The sequence below is a fragment of the Trichechus manatus genome, unplaced genomic scaffold, assembly GCF_000243295.1.
Source record: "Trichechus manatus latirostris isolate Lorelei unplaced genomic scaffold, TriManLat1.0 scaffold00088, whole genome shotgun sequence".
NCBI lineage: Eukaryota > Metazoa > Chordata > Mammalia > Sirenia > Trichechidae > Trichechus > Trichechus manatus.
In genome coordinates, this window is record NW_004444024.1 from 399,866 (window position 1) to 416,133 (window position 16,268).

The following is a 16,268-nucleotide window of genomic DNA, read 5'->3' on the forward strand; positions in this document are numbered from 1 at the left end:
GTCAATTTTAGTGGCAATTCCAATGGAAGGGGACCTAAGGTCAATGTTACTATAGTAGGGGGATGGCAAGGCAGTTAGTGGAGGACAAAGGCAAGGGAGGGTAGGATAGGGGCTTGGGGCAAGGTCCGGGAGAGCACTAAGAACCAGCCTTTTTAGAAAGCCAACCTCAGGAAATAATACACAACTTAGACAAGGATTGGTATACAAACATGTTCATCAAATCAGTATTAATATTTGTATGAAAGTAAACATAAAGGTGGAACAATGAAAAAATACTATCCAGTTGCTGGAAGACTAGAGAGCTATTAAAAATGATGCTTATGAAAAGATTTTAAGAGGATGGAAAATGCCTATTAAAATGCTAAGTAAAAAAACAAAAAACAGGATACAAAATTGTAATAGAAATACCTTGAGCTTTGGAATACAAGAAACTAGAACTTGAAACCAGGCCTTTCTACTTCCTAGTGGTGTGACCTTGAGCAACTTCCACATTCTGAGCCTATTTCCAAATTCATAAAATCCTGCAGGTTGTTTGGAGGGTTCTATAAAATGGGTTCAAAGTACTCGACACAGTTCTGGCACTTCATAAATGGTCATGTTATTATTATCTTAACTACATAAAAATATTTTTCGAAAAAAAAAAGACTAAAAGAGAAGGCGCTCAAATAGGGCAGAATGGATACCATTTTTCTGCTCAAATTTACTCTTACTTACTTTTCCAAATTTCACACAATAACCATGTAAACAACAAAGAAGCAGCTCTTTGATCAATGCTACAAATCAGACTCTTAGAAGATGAAGGCCACTATGCCCAGTGAAAGGGAACATGGGCACCAGGTAACTCAGGAATGTGATAGAGCTCATCCCCCAGGGGATCCCTTGGGCTCACTCCCAGCTCCAGCTTAAAAGGGAACACAAACTTTTGTTCTTTCTCCTCTACCCTGATGGGCCACACTGCCTTCTCCCTACAGGTGGGAGAAAGGGCCAGGTTACAAGCGTGGCAGGAGCCTTGAAAGGGCTACCAGCGAGAGAGCACAATTCCATGGTGATGGAGAGTTGAGGTGGCAGGGCTTTTATGGCTGATGGCTTTCAAGGCATGAAAAGGAGGCTGAAGGGTAAGAGAAAGCATGGAAAAGGTAGGGGGGAAAGGAGAAACAGGGAGGAAGGGGAGAAACATGAAAAAAAGAAAAGAGGAGGGTGATCTCTCCTTCCCTCTTTCCATCCCAGCCCAGTTGAAGAAGGGCCATCACGACATCTGCCTACCTGGGCTGAAGGGAGAAGCCTAAGCCTTCCATAACCATAGGTGTTCTCTCTATAGCCCTCAGCTGATCAGGCTGATTCTTCTCACCCCCGAACCGTCCTTGTAGTTAGTGGGGACAGTGCTGAGGGGATAGAGGGAGCAGGCAGGGGTGTGAGGCAGGCAGGAGAAGGGGCCCGTGGGGTAGGAGTGTTGGTTTAGTCCCAAAAGTTGGAAAAACAAAAGCCCCAAAGAGGCTTCTCAAACCCAGGTATTTCCAGAGGGACTGATCATCCGAGCCGACGGATGCAGAGCAGAGTGAGCGGTCACTGAACCTACGCCCCATCAGCCAGGCAGCATCTAGGGTCCAACAGCCAGGCCAAAAGAAGAAGAGAATCTGATTTACAGAGGGTTTCAGCCTGCCAACCAGTGAGGTAAGGGAAGGGCCAGGGGGCAAGGAGTAGGTAGTTCAGAGCTAATGAAGGTCCCCCTCAACCTGGAGAAAGTAGGAGCCTTTAGATGAGTAAGACAGGATCATGCACTTGCCTGTCACTGATCCTAACCTTGTTAGGCCTTTTGGCTAAGAGTCTGATCAGGGAGACAAAGAGGCTTGGCCAGGGGCAAAGAATCATTGAGGAAACTTACAGATAAATCCTGTATGGAGCAGGAATCTGGCTTTCTGAAAGTGAGCCCCTAGCCCAGCCCCAGCTTTCTGCCATTCCCCTGTACTGGTGGGATATGGGCCTGGGACAACAGCTTTTCCATAAAAGCCTATCCTATTTACCTATAATCATGTTTGGTAAAGCAGAGGGTCAGCGAAAAAGAAGAAGACCCTCAACAAGATGGATTGACACAGTGGCTGCAACAATGGGTTCAAACATAGCAACGATTGTGAGGATGGCGCAGGATCAGGCAGTGTTTCATTCTGTTGTACATAGGGTTGCTATGAGTTAGAATCAACTCGATGGCACCTAACAACAACAACATTTACCTGTAATAGCCTCGGGTCTAAAGAAAAATTCAACCATGAGTTAGTAAGGGAAAATTCCCTTCATTCTTTAAAGAATTTCCATGAGTGTTGTCCGTTTTGGCACGGCTCTACTCAGCCCTCACCGCCTACAGGGGAGAGGAGAGGGAAGACCCAGGACAGAGATGGGGGTGTCCAAGAGTTCAGGTGGGAAGCCAGGTATGCTTATGCAGGAGATCCCTCCTGGGCAAGAATGCCTCTCTGGCTTAGAGGACTTAGGTCTGTATTACCTTAAGGGACTATGTACTTCATGGGGCCTCACACGAAAAGGCAGAGAGAAAGACAGACACCATTCCACTCATCCACTTTAGCAATTAGGAATAAGGAACATAAAATAAAAACAAACAAGTGCCATAAATAGTCAAAATGAATGCCATATTTACATTATGAACCACTAAAGGAGATTATAAAGGTGGACAGGAGAAAAACGAGGATAAAGAGATAAAGAAAAACAAAGAGTGAAGGGAGACACACATAACACAATAGACCCAGAGAGGCAGACAGAGCATACAGCAAGGAAAATCACCAAAAAGACAGTTATAAAAAATATCCTGATGCAATTGTGCTATGTAAATCAAGGACATGAGTTGTACTATCATACTTGGTATCTGCCTCATGTGCTGTTGAGCTGCAGCAGAGGCCAAGGACTTATCAACCTGTGTGTCAAAGGCTCCTTCCCTCACCCCCACCTAAGAGGTCACCTACACTGAATGGACAAGGGTGACACAATCTCCTCATCCATATCATCCACATCGTCAGTCATGATGAAGTGGGCAGGGTTGGGGCGGGTGCTGCCCATCCAGCTGGGGTCTATGTTGAGGGCAGCCACCAGTGAGTGGATGCCAGGGTTATTGACAATCTGGAAGCCACAGAGAATCTCAATCTGTTGCCAGCGGTGCAGGCGCTCTCGCAGTGCTGCTGTCACCTCACTCAGTGCTTGCCTGAAGACAAATGAAAGAGAATTGCAGGCATGGGCTGAGTGTGAGCCCCAGGAAAAATGAGGCCTCTTCTCAGAGGAACAAGTTGGAAAGATACATGTGAATCAGAGAAACAATAAAATCATAAACTAAAAGCAAGGTGGGAGCTGGACCAGGGCTGGAGCAGGAGAACAGAGCTGTCCTTCCAACAGTGAAGGAGTAGAACTGGGAATGGAAACCCTGTAGATCTCCAAAGCACTGACAATGGTACGGGCATTGCCAGCACTGCAACACTGGGGCTACTTACTTAGCTGTTAGGATTTTATGATCCACATCATCCAGGGAAGAGCTGTGGGCCACGTGGAAGGTGCCAAAGAGTGTGTTTCTCTTCTTTTTTATCTTCTCAGCCTGCAAAGATGAGGCCCCCAGCTTAAAGAGAGTAGGATTAGAGGTTGGAAGAAATGAGAAAGGCCTTCCTATGACTGGGTTCCCCTCCTCCTAGCACAGCTTAAGCTGCACAAGGAAAAGGAAGAAAAGGAGGAGGAAAAGGGAAAAAGGAAGGCAAGGAAATGGAAAAGGGTGGGGGAGGGAAGGCAATAGAGGACACGAAAGAAGAAGCAAAGGCATCTCCTGACAGTACCCCAGCCCCAGGAGGCTCTCCGTTCCTGCAGCAGTCTGAGGCTGGCAGTCTACAGCTGGTAGAGCCCTCCCTCTACCTGCCTCCAGTGGCCTCATCTTTCTCAGAAGGCATGTGGAAGTAACCCCACACCCCTATTCCCTCTTCTAGAAGCTTGAGGACATCAGGAGCTGCACATTTAGGAAAAGAAACAGAACCCAGCACAAAGGGATCTCTTTTTCCTGATAATATCTAAACACTTGAGGTGCCCAATGGGAAACACAGGGAGAGGCAGAGAGAAGGATGAAGGGTAGGTAAAAGGGAGGAAGGCAATGAAGAGAGAGGAGGGAGGAAGAAAGAATGTATCAGAAGGGCAGGTCTCACCCCCTCCTTGGCCACTAGCAGCTGCTTCTCAGCATTTTGCTTCTTGATGTTGTAGTACTGCACCTCCACCTCATGTGTTAGCTGCAGCCACTTCTGAAGGGCCTCTGGAGCATACCATGAGCTGTGTGACTCCAGTTCCTTCTCCGCTTTCCTCAAGGCCTCCCGAACCTGTGCAGCCAGGAAGATGTGAGTTCATTTAGTACTACTATGACCTTCTCCAACACTTCTGTATGATGCTTTAGAATTCACAGTTCTTATGTGCTATCTCAGGTGAGCTTTACAACTCTCCCAGGATGGAGAACATAGAAGAATTAGTCTCCATATTTTATATATAAGGAAACAAGCTCAGAGAAGGAAAGTAACCTAACTCAAGGTCACACAGTCAGTAGTATCAACTAGAACTCAAACTGAGATCTTTTTGCTCCCTGACTAGGGCTCTTTTTCCCATCAGATCAGATGACTCTCCTGGTCATACAATCAAACTCAGCAATCTTCCCTGCTCTTCTGAGGCACAGGCCAGCTCAGGGAATTTTCTTTCTGAGAGTTGGGGGTCTGTGCTTGCACCTCAAGACATCATAATGTGCAGAAAAAACATTTGGTTGGGAGTCTGAAAAGCTAGTTATGGTCACTGGTCTGTCACTCAGCTGGCGGTATGACCCTGTGCTTCCTATAGCAGATCTCAATTGAGTGTGGGGAAGGCCCTTCTCCCATGTAAATTCAAACGATCAGTGATGGGGTTATCTCAAGAGTGAGTGGGCTCTCCATCATGGGAGGTATATGAAGAGTTCGTGTCAGAGAGACCTCAAAAATGACTGCTACTCCAGAGGGGATTGGCCTGAATGCTCTCCAAAGTCTCTAGTGCAGAGGCTTTGTCCTGTAATTCTCTCAGTGATCACAGCAGGTAGGCTTTGAAGGGCACTCTCTACAAGGTAGGGAGACAATAAGCATGTCTACATCTAACATGGGCATTGACCACGGAGGCATGAAGAGACCATTATGTAAGCAGAAATCTCCTCATTGACTCTCCTGCAAAGAGCACACAACGAAGCAGAAAGAAAGCACTCAGTACAAGAGATCTGACAGTATTTAGACATATAGACTGGATTTCTTGCTATCTCACCCAGATTATCAAGGTAAATGATCTCCAACTACCTCATCTGGACACTGACCTTCAGCTAGTCAGGATCTCAGAGAAAAGGTATTGAGAGCAGCCTCCGTATCCCCAACTTCAGGCAATGAAGCAAGTATCCCACAGCAAGCCTGAGGTTCCTCTCTATAGCCTAAGACAGACCAGGAGGGCTTTAGCTAAGAACAGAACACCTTTATTCCTTCCAGGGCCAATGAGAGGGCCAGTCTTCAGTTGGTTTTTATTTCTTGAAAAAGAAACTATAAAATGACCCACCACTGGCTTTCAAGATTTAAAATGAAGAACAGATACTTTACAGGCTAATACACTCAGTCTGAAAATTTATGATCAAGTTCTACATTACAGGCAGTTAAAGGAATGGGATAAGCTAAGAAGGGGAGAATAGACAGAGAGAGAAGAGAGAAAAGGAAGTGGACAGAGGGAAGCATGATGGTGGGGGAGGCATACAAAGTAACTGGCCTAACAGGCTCAAAAACTGCTTAATGAGAGAAATAATTACAAAATAGGGAGGTGGGAGGCAGAGAGACAAAGATAGACACATCTTGCCACACACAAGTAATGAAAGCCTGAAGGAGATGAACACAACAGATAAGGGCTGGAGCAAGTCAAGCCAGAGTGAGCTAGTCAAGGCTTTTAGTCTGGAGTCCCTGGGTGGTACAAGCAGTTAATGCAGCAGGCTGCTAAGCAAAAGGTTGGAAGTTTTTGAGTCTACCCAGAGGCACCTCGGAGAAAGGCCTGGCAATCTACTTTCAAAAAATCAGCTATTGAAAACCCTATGGAGCACAGTGACATATGTGACACATGTGAAGTCTCCATGAGTCAGAATCAAGTTGATGGATTTTTATTCTTTTAGTCTATGGTTGTGGTTCTCAACCTTGTCACACATTGGAATCACCTGGGGAACTTTAAAAATACTGATGTCTGGTCGCAAAGCACAGGATTCCGATTTCATTGATCTGGGGTGTTGTCATGGGCCTCAAAAATTTTTTAAAGCTTTCCAAGTGATTCTAATATGCAGCCAAAGTTAAGAGGCACTGATCCGTATGTTTTAAAGTATTATCACCTGACTTCCACTTCCCAGTAGGATGCAGTAGGTCATTGCAGAAGAACAATTCTGCTCCAATACAAGAACTGGAAAAAGCTGTACAAATTATGAGAACAGTATTTTCAAAGACATCAGAGAGCTGTAGAAGCAACACGGACTAGGTCTACAGTTCTCTAAGTATGATCCAGGGACCCCTGGGTGTCCCCAAGACCCCAAGAGCATCTGTGAGGTCAAAACTATTTTCATTATAAAAAACTACTGAAAGAAATTAGAGAAGACTTGAATAAATGGAAAGATGTTTCGTGTTCATGGATTGGAAGACTTAATATTGTTAAGATGTCAATATTACCCAAAGTGATCTATAGATTCAATGCAATCCTGATCAAAATACCAACAGCCTTCTTTACAGAAATGGAAAAACCAATCCTCAACTTTATATGGAATGGCAAAAAGGCCCTGAACAGCTTAAGTAATGCTACCACCAAAAGCTAGACCAGCTCGTCTGTGTTCAAGCCCAATTCTCAGCCCTCACTCAGGATCATCAAATACCTCCAGGAAAGAAAATGTCTGGCAATTATCAGCTCACCTTAGAAGGGCTTTTTAGCTCACCTAGTCCAGTTGTTTTTTGGTGTCAGGACCCCTTTACTGTTAAAAATTATTTAGGACCTCAAAGAACATTTGTTGATGGGAGCTATATGTTAACACAGGAGCCTTGGTGGCGCAGTGATTAAGAGCTCAGCTGCTAACCAAAAGGTCAGTGATTCAAACCCACCAGCTGCTGTGTGGAAGAAAGATGCTTCTGTAAAGATTTACAGCCTTGGAAACCCTATAAGGCAGTTCTACTTTGTCTTATAGGCTTGTTACGAGTCGAAATCAACTCAACGGCAATGGGTTATATGTTGATATATTACCATATCAGAGGTTATAGTTGAGAAAATTTAAAAATATTCATTAATTTATTTAAAATAACTATATTAAATTCATTACATGTTAACATAAAGAACACATTTTTATAAAAAGAAACTATTTTATAAAATAAAAACAATTTAATAAGACGAGTGACTTTTTATAATTTTGCTAATCTCTTCAATGTCTGACATAATAGACAGCTGGATTCTTATATACACACACATGCACAAAACAAAACAAAAAAAAACCATTGCCATTGAGTCGATTCCGACTCATAGCAACCCTATAGGACAGAGTAGAACTGTCCCACAGAGTTTCCAAGGAGCGCCTGGTGAATTTGAACTGCCAACCTTTTGGGTAGCAGCCATAGCTCTTAACCACTACGCCACCAGGGTTTATATATTATATAAACCAAACCTGTTGTCATTGAGTTGGTTGATTACAACTCATAGCAACCCTATAGGACAGAGTAGAACTGCCCCATAGGGTTTCCAAGGAGCAGCTGTTGAATATTATTAGTCATTAGGGAAACATAAATTAAAATCAGCCAGATACCACTACACTCCCACCAGAATGCTACGACATTACAAAGGTTCTAGATCAATTAGAATTCTCATACATTGATGGTGGCAGTATAAATTGCTACAATCATTTTGGAAAACTGTTTGGCAGTTTCTAATAAAGCTAAAAATATAAGTACACTATTATATGCCCTTGATGAGATGGATTGACACAATCGCCTGAATAATGGGTTCAAACATACCAAAGATCATGGAGATGGCACAGGACCAGGCAACATTTCGATCTCTTATATATAAGGTTGCCATGAGTAGAAGCAAACTCAGTGGCAACTAACAACATTATATACCCAGCAGAAATGAGTACTTATGCCCACCAAGAGACCCAGGCAAGAAGGTTTGTAGCTGTGTTATTCATAGAAGCAAAATAATAAAAATAAACCAAAAACTGCAAACAACTCAGAATGTCTAGCAGGAGAATGAATAGATAAATTATAGTATACTCATACAATGGATTATTACTCAGCAATGAAAATAAATCAACTAGCACTACGTGCAACAATGTGGATGAATCTCACAGACGTAATGATGAGTGAAAGAAACCAAACACAAAAGAGTATAAACTGTATAATTCCATTTATACGAAGTTCAGAATCAGGTGAAACTAATCTATGGTTTAGAGATACTGACAGAAGTTACCTTTTTGGGTAACTTCAAAAGTAAGCCTTCTGGGGTACTTAAAAGGTTCTGGACCTAGATCTGAGTGGTGGTCACATACATATGTAAACGTTTTCCAGCTGTATAGTTACGACTTACGTATTTTATTTCGTGTAAATATCTCAATAAAAAAGGAACAAAATAACTGTTATCACTGTCCTTTGAAAATCATGGTGATCATTGTTTGCAACTTTTCCACTGCTCTTATTGGTAAAAGTCTCACGACTCTAGAAGATATTCTTGAGCAATACTTCAAAGTCCTCACACATGAAACTTTCCAGTGAGACCTTTGACCCCTGTCCTGCCCTCTTCCCACCCCTCAAGGTATCTAGGAGTTAGCAGACTCTCCTACCTGCTCCAACTCCTCCTCAGCATATTTTTGGCGGCTCCGCTCATTCTCAGTGCCCTCCCTTAGCTCCTTCAGCCGCTGGGCTTCCTGCTTGGCAAGGTTGATCTCATCACGCAGCTTCTTCTCCAGATGTACCTTCTCCACCTCCACTGTGCGGTGTTCCTCCTGGGCCTTGTGCAGCCTGGGGGGCGATGCAGGGAGCTGGTGGAGGCCAGGCAAGGGGGCGCCAGCCAACATGCCATGAGTCATGGCATCGAACAGGAAAATGAGGGCTCCAGCACTCGGCACCTGTGCTCCCTTCTCTGCTGACTACTTGTTCTGAGCTAGCCCAGGGCCAACAAAACCATCATCCTTACCCTAATTCTTACATTGGTGATAATTCTGCTGCCAGTAATCAAGGCTTTGAAGCCAGGTCCCCAGGCATCTGAATGTCTCCTCTAAAGTGCCTCACAAAACAAAAATCATAATAAATATTATTTACAAAGTATTTCACATTTGTCCTCCCTAAAGATATTGATATATTAGTATCATTATCAGCATTGGACAGATGTAGATATGAAGGCTTAAAAAGGGGAAGTGACTTTCGGGTAGATATGAGATCTAGAATTCCAATCTGTATCAGTCCAAATTCCCCTAGTCCCCCTTATACTAGGGTTTCTGGAAGGTTCTATAAATGTAGAATACCCTGCAAGCTAGACAAAGATCAAGGGAAAGCCTAATGGCTGAGATATGACTAGGGTGGTGGTATGGGGGAAGCTTAAAGAAGATGAGAAAGGCACTATTGCGTGGGACCTCTTGGACGCCTCAGTAGCTGCTACCAGAAGCATAGGAAAATGAAAGCTAAGGGGACTGGGCAGGGCTTAGGAAAGAGAGCCCTCTGCTACCCCTGGGTCCTGAGTTCCTTTCCCAAGTATCTTCTGTGGCGGGAAAGACCTCAAAGGCATTAGCTATAATGAAAATCTACACTTGCACCCACGCACACATTCCTTCTGTCCACTGACAAGACCGTTCATCTGTCCAACCATGCCTCCTTCCTTCCTCCCTCTATATTTCTAGGTTAATCCATGCAATTGTTCATTCATTCATTCACCAAGTACTTTTGGATGGCTACTGAATGCCAGGCCCTTTGCTAAGCACTAGATACATCGAAATAAATCAGAAAACTCCCCTGCCACTGAGAAACTCATGATCTAGTCCAGCACAGACAAGTAAACAGATAACTGTATACAGAGTGATAAGTTCTATAGAGATATACAAGGTGTTGGGTGAGCCCAAAGGATGGGGTGATTAGCTCTATCGGAAAGGAGTCAGGGAAGGTGAGGCCTGGGCTAGACCAGGAAGAAAGAGTAAAAAGTTTGTTAATCCCTCTGGAAGAAGGAAAGTACTTAGCTAACATCAGGTCTTTCCACCTTAATAGGAACCACTGAGTTACCAGGGGACAAGGGGAAAAGGGGAAAGGATGATGAGGTAGAGGAGATATACATGGTTTAGGCTTAGGGTGTAGAAGAGAAAGGACAGCTACAGAACAAGAAGGGCCCACCGAGAAGAGCACTGAGCACTGAGTTAATTAAGTAGATGGAATAAAAGTGGCAAAACAAGAACTCAACTTCTAATAAGCCCCAAGTATAGAGTTGTCAGCAGCTGAGGTCTCAAAAGATGTGGTGGGACAAGTATGGAGGGAAGAGGAAGAAAATTCTAGGCTGCAAGCTTCCTGCTGACATATTCCAGTACCCTGCCTATTTTGCGCTCCTTGGAAACCCTATGGGGCAGTTCTACTCTGTCATAGAGTTGCTATGAGTTGGGATCGACTAGATGGCAACAGGTTTTTTGGGCCTACTTTGCCTCAGGAGATAAAAGGGGTTGAACTTCCTTAAGGTGCACACCAGATGGCACTATTTGCATATTAAAAAAAAATCAGAGGCGCCATTTCCTAACCCTCAACCTCCTTTCCTTGCTAAACATTCTCCTTTATTGCATTCTTCCATGATCTAACTGCCGGAAATTCCACCCTTAGAGATTCAAGTCTTCATTGAAATATTGTTCTATTTGAAAGCAGCCTCTTTAGAAAAGCAAATCTATGATATGTCTATCTTCCTCCTACAATAGCAAGCTCCTTTAAAGTGGAACCAAGCCTGACTCATTTTCATAGTCCCAAGAGGGACTAGTAGAAATGGAGATCAGTAAATACTGTTCAGTGCAGAAATGAGCAAATAAATGTACAATCAAGTCCTGCCCCACCCCATCTACCCCACAGAAGACTGAGTATCTTGAAAACAACAATCAAGCACTGTTACAAGTAAGAAAATGAGACAGCCTGATTACAAGTCCTGGCTCTAAGTAGTTGTATGACCGTGAAGAAGTCTGTTCCTTTTACCCACCCTGTTTCTTCACTGTAAAATGGGAATCAAAATCCCCGCCTGTCACAAAGAATTATCTTGAAAACCCAAAGAAATCCTAACTGGAATGCACATATAGTGTCACATTTATTCACCCAAAATACCAGGAGCTCTGTAAAGCTCTGTGGTGGCTCAGTGCAGGCCTGTTAAAGTAAGGGAGGGACAAGGTGGCATGTGAGTTCTGGATACTGTCAGAGGTATGCACATGTGTAAGCCTGTGTGCATGCGTGCATACGTGCGTGCGTGCGTGTGTGTGTGTGTTTCTAAACGCCCCAGTGGTCATTTGGCTCTGGAGGCCTCAGGGAGCAGGGAGAGCCGGGAGCTTAGTTTTATCCCCAAACTTGGAATGTCTCCTGCCTAGATTATTTTGCCTTTGGAATGAAAAACAATACATGTTTTTCAGACAAATGAAGTATGGGGACCTCTCAGACAGAAGCAGTTAGCCCCCAGATGGCAAAGGTCCCAGAAGCATGGGGCCCAGCAGGGTAGCCAGGAATCAGCTCAAAGATCAGACTCCTAGTTCAGCACCTCTTAACAGTCACAGACTCCAGCCCATGGAAATAAACCCTTCAAGGCTGCTGCCTCAGTAAAGTCAGCACCCTTTGGGTGTCAAAAGTCCTAGCTCACTTACTGACATGCGGCCCTAGCAAAGCACTTACCCTCTCTGAACCTCCACTCCTCAACTCCAAAATAAGGATAATAATAGTACCTACCTCAAAGGGTTTGGTGATTTAAAGCAACAATACATTTAAATGCTTAACAATGCCTGGTTCATAAGATATCCTTGCCCTCAAAAAAAGAAACTGTCATTAAAAAGAGTCAGGCTTCATTTCCTTTTTACATGGATTCCTTCAAGACCAACAAACTGGAGTCCCTAGGCTACCAGAATCATTGTCTTAAAAGACAGTCCTGAAGTAGGCCCTCTCCCCTTCTTAAAACAACAAACCTGTATTAACTCTCTATTGTCTTCTGTATCCTACTAACCTCTTCCATAGGAGTCTTAAAGTCCCAGGGATCTGGCCCTGCACCATACACTCAACCTTAACTACCAGGACTTCCCTACCCATCTTTCAAGGCCACCTCCTCAAAGCCCTATATCCACATATCTTTTAGCTCTGTGCCCCTCCAGTCCTTATAGTTCTCACCTCATAGGTTGGCACTGAGTCACTACACCACGTGTGTACTCACTGTTCCTTCTTGTGTGTGAGTTTTGTTGTCCCACTAGCAGGGAGTTCCTTATAATTCCCAGCATTGATCTGGCTCCTAGAATATGTTAGGAAGTACTCAGATTGACTACCTGACTGACTGACTGACTGACTGCAACCTTCTTTTCACAGCTAAAGTTTCTGCCATAGTTATTAAGTCATGTTTTATTGAAACAAAATCCCAGACCATCAGAGCTACAAGGCCCTTAACGTTCTCCTAGTTCAACCCCCTCACGTTACTGATGAGAAAATAAGTCCTGGAGGGAAAGGGATTACCCAAGCTCATACAAGTCAGTATTTAAGAGATTTAGATTCCATACAAGAAAGAACTAGGGGCACTAGGAAGAAAGTTTTGTTTCTTTGAGAAACACTAAAGAACAGTTATTTATATTTATTTATATGAGAAGAGAAGCAGCCCAGAAATAGGACAAAGGACAGAATGACTCTTAACAAGTCTACCCAAGCACAGAAGCTCAAGACCTCTGACAGCTACACAGTTCTTCCTCTGAAGCTCAAAGGCAGAGAATCAAGCTTCTCCCCAGGAGGGATAAATACCCAGGGCAACTAGAATAGCAGGAATCTAGGCTCTCAGTGCAATTTTAGAAGGATTACACAGCCCAGGCAGCCCACTGTCAGCATGGTCTCAAGGGCCTAATGACCTACAACCCAGGTGGAAACAGGAGGCTCCCAAGAGCTGGCAGCAAAGGGCTGTGGGGAAGGGGCAGGGCCTTACCTTTCCTGAAGGTCATGCAGACTCTGCTCAGCTCGGTGTAACCCCTCCAGATCCTTCATCATCTTCTTCATGTGTTCCTTGGAGTAACGGTTCTGGATATAGGCAAACCAGCAGCCGCCCACACCAATAACAATAGACACCACCAGCATGAAGTCTTTGAGGTGATTGTGGCGGGTCACTGTCAGAGAGGGGAGGGCATGGTGAGTCAGGGTGCCCTCTGCAACTTAGCCTTGCAGATTCCACTGCACTCCCAGGGATACCTCCCTAACTCCCAACCTTCATTTCTCTCATTTCTGAGCTCCCACTACCATGGGATTGGTTCCATAATCTGGCCCTGATTTATAAATTTCCTGTGTCTACAAGATCACCACTAAATTCCTAATCTTGACCATCATCTGAATGCAACCTACCTTTCTTGCCTCCTCTCCCACTATGCTCAACACAGATTATCAGTAGCTATTTCTCCCTCTCTCTCTAACAATCACCACACTCTTATACACGCTAGCCCCTCTGCCGGTAATGTCTTTTATCCCTTTGCTCCTGGTTAATTCCTACTCATCCTTTAAGACTAAGCTTAGGTATCCCCTCCTCTATGAAGCCTTTCCAGACACACTCTCCCATTCAGGAGCAAGTAGTTTCCCTCCTCAGACTCGCCACACACTATTATAGTAAGCCTCTGTGCCTATATCTCTGCTAGTCAAAGTCTAGTTTGGTAAGGATGAAAGGCCTCAGAGCAATACAGGAAGCTTATTAAATCATACTTCCCTAAGATGCTGTAAGAAGAAAACTAGTGACTTCTCAATACATCCCAGCCATCTCTGGGCTGGCATGAGCCCATATGCCCATATACAGTGGCTTCCATCCTACAGAGCAAGCAATGCTGGGTATGAGAGCGGTAAATGGGGATGGCTGTTGAGAGCAGAAAGCAGCATCATTAGAGCCTGAGGTCTGGCCTATGAAACTGATGACTGCAGTAGCTGAGTCTCCTGGACTGCTAGGCCATTCTAGGCACTAGGCAAAGCCTAGATCAGGTAAAGGTCTGGAAGTTTCAATCTATAGAGAGCATTTCTAGGCTGTGGTTCAATCAAGAGTCTAGGTAGAATAGGAACACTGCTAAGAGCTTTGCATATATGAGACATTAAACATGCCAGGAATACAGGAATGGATTTACCTCCAGAAAAGGTCTGGCAGCAGTCAAGTGAAATGCCACAGCTCTAGTCACTAGCTGGGGTTCAAAGCAATGCTCAGTCATCAGACCAAAACTGAAATGCTAGACAAGGAACCAGGAAGAAACGATGGCAGAAGATAAGAGCAAAAGCCACATCCTGAGAACTAAGCCAACCAAGAGAGGGGCACTGTGGGAACATGACATTGCTCCTGGTGTGCCAGATCTGGGCTCTGGGCTACAAAGTAGCAGACTTGAAAAAGACATCATGAAGAGGAGAGGGTTGCTGCTACAGGCCCTGCCTAAGTTGTGCTCAACTTGGGAGACTGTAGCTATGGGCTCAGAAGAGCCCCAAATATTGGAGTCAGGGAAGGAAAAAAAAAAGGGAAGGAGCTACACCAGGGGCTGAAAGGACTCCAAAAGGACCCAGGTGAAGCCACCAAGTTAAAGCAAGGTCTAGACAGCAGGAAAAGACACAGATAGCTGAAAACTGTATGAGGCTGAGGTCCACAGTTTGACAATAAAAAAAGGGTCGGGGGGAGAGTTACATTTACTGAAAGCCTGGACAGCAGGACATGAGGATGGTATGGGATCAAAGGCAGATTAGTCCATTCTATTCCTATCCAAGGGAGGGGAGTTACTAGGTCCAGGATGGTAGCCGTGTCTTTCACATGTTTATGCCAGGCTCTGAAAGAGAAAACAGAGGGTTCCCTAGTCATACCCTAGACTCCAGGCAAGCCTACACATTCCAGCCATACTCAAGCCCTCACTTCCCTGTCCTTCAGGTCCCAAGAGCAAGAGTTATCTCTGAAGCACAACTGCCTGCCTTTCTCCCTCCTCAGCAGCCTGGGGTACTCATGTCTCCTCTGTTTGTTAAAGACTTTCAGTTTTGGTTTCTTCGGGCTTCTCAACTCCAACATTCCCTTTACATTCTTATAAAAAATCAAAGGTACTCTGTGAGCAGCCATCTAAGATACTCCACTGGTCTCACTCCTTTGGGAGCAAGGGAGAATGAAGAGAACAGGATACAAGGAAAAGATTAGTCCAGAGGACTAATGGACCACAGCTACCAAGGTCTCCACCAGACTGAATCCAGTACAGCTAGATGGTGCCCGGCTATCACTACTGACTGCTCTGACTAGGATCATAACAGAGGGTTCTGGACAAAGCTGGAGAAGGAGGAAGAACAAAATTCTAACACACACAAAAAGACCAGATTTACTGGCCTGAAAGAGACTGGAGAACCCCCCGGAGTATGGCCCCCAGACACCCTTTCAGCTCAGTGGTGAAGTCACTTCTGAGGTTCACCGTTCAGCTAGGGAGTGGACAGCCCCATAAAACCAAGTGGGACTAATAAGGCATAGCAGTTCAGGGACAAGGGCTAGAAGGCAGAAGGGGACAGGAAAGCTGGTGATAGGGAACCCAAGGTTGAGTAAGGATAGTGTTGATGTGTTGTGAGGTTGTTAACCATTGTCATAGGGCAACATGTGTACTAACTGTTTAATGAGAAACTATTTTGATCTGTAAACCTTCATCTAAAGTGAGAATAGCAGCACAATTGGAAGAGCGTAGTCGATGTCACTGAACTGTGTGTGCATGTAGAAATTTTTGAAATGGTGTATCTTTGGCTATGTATATTTTCACCAAAAAAAAAAAAGGTCAAGAAGGGAGAGGGTTGACATGTCGTAGGGTTGTTAACCAATGTCATAACACAATATGTGTACTACTGTTTAATGAGAAACTATTTGTTCTGTAAACCTTCACCTGAAGTACAATAAAAAAAACAATTATCTATGTGAGATCAAACTGACAACAGCAACTCAAAATGTTTGATGGGAAGCCTAGGGGTCAGTGAGTTGAAGACAATGGTGATGAAATAATTTGGAAAAGAATAGCGAGAATA

The 16,268-nt window shown here is 44.3% G+C and overlaps 1 protein-coding gene across 3 annotated transcripts in view; it reads right to left on the bottom strand.

The window, feature by feature from the left end:
• Positions 1 to 16,268, bottom strand: part of STIM1 (stromal interaction molecule 1) — a 198,822-nt gene that overhangs the window by 6,813 nt on the left and 175,741 nt on the right. For 2 of the 3 annotated variants that reach the window (XM_004381923.1, XM_004381922.3), the window contains exons 6-10: positions 13,201 to 13,378; positions 8,870 to 9,047; positions 4,182 to 4,349; positions 3,489 to 3,589; positions 2,970 to 3,205 (exon numbers count right to left, since the gene is read on the bottom strand). In XM_004381923.1, the coding sequence (XP_004381980.1) occupies positions 2,970 to 3,205; positions 3,489 to 3,589; positions 4,182 to 4,349; positions 8,870 to 9,047; positions 13,201 to 13,378 (861 nt within the window). Of the gene's footprint in view, positions 1 to 1,504; positions 1,598 to 2,969; positions 3,206 to 3,488; positions 3,590 to 4,181; positions 4,350 to 8,869; positions 9,048 to 13,200; positions 13,379 to 16,268 lie in introns of all 3 variants that reach the window. The other variant, XM_023736506.1, reaches the window with a different exon arrangement.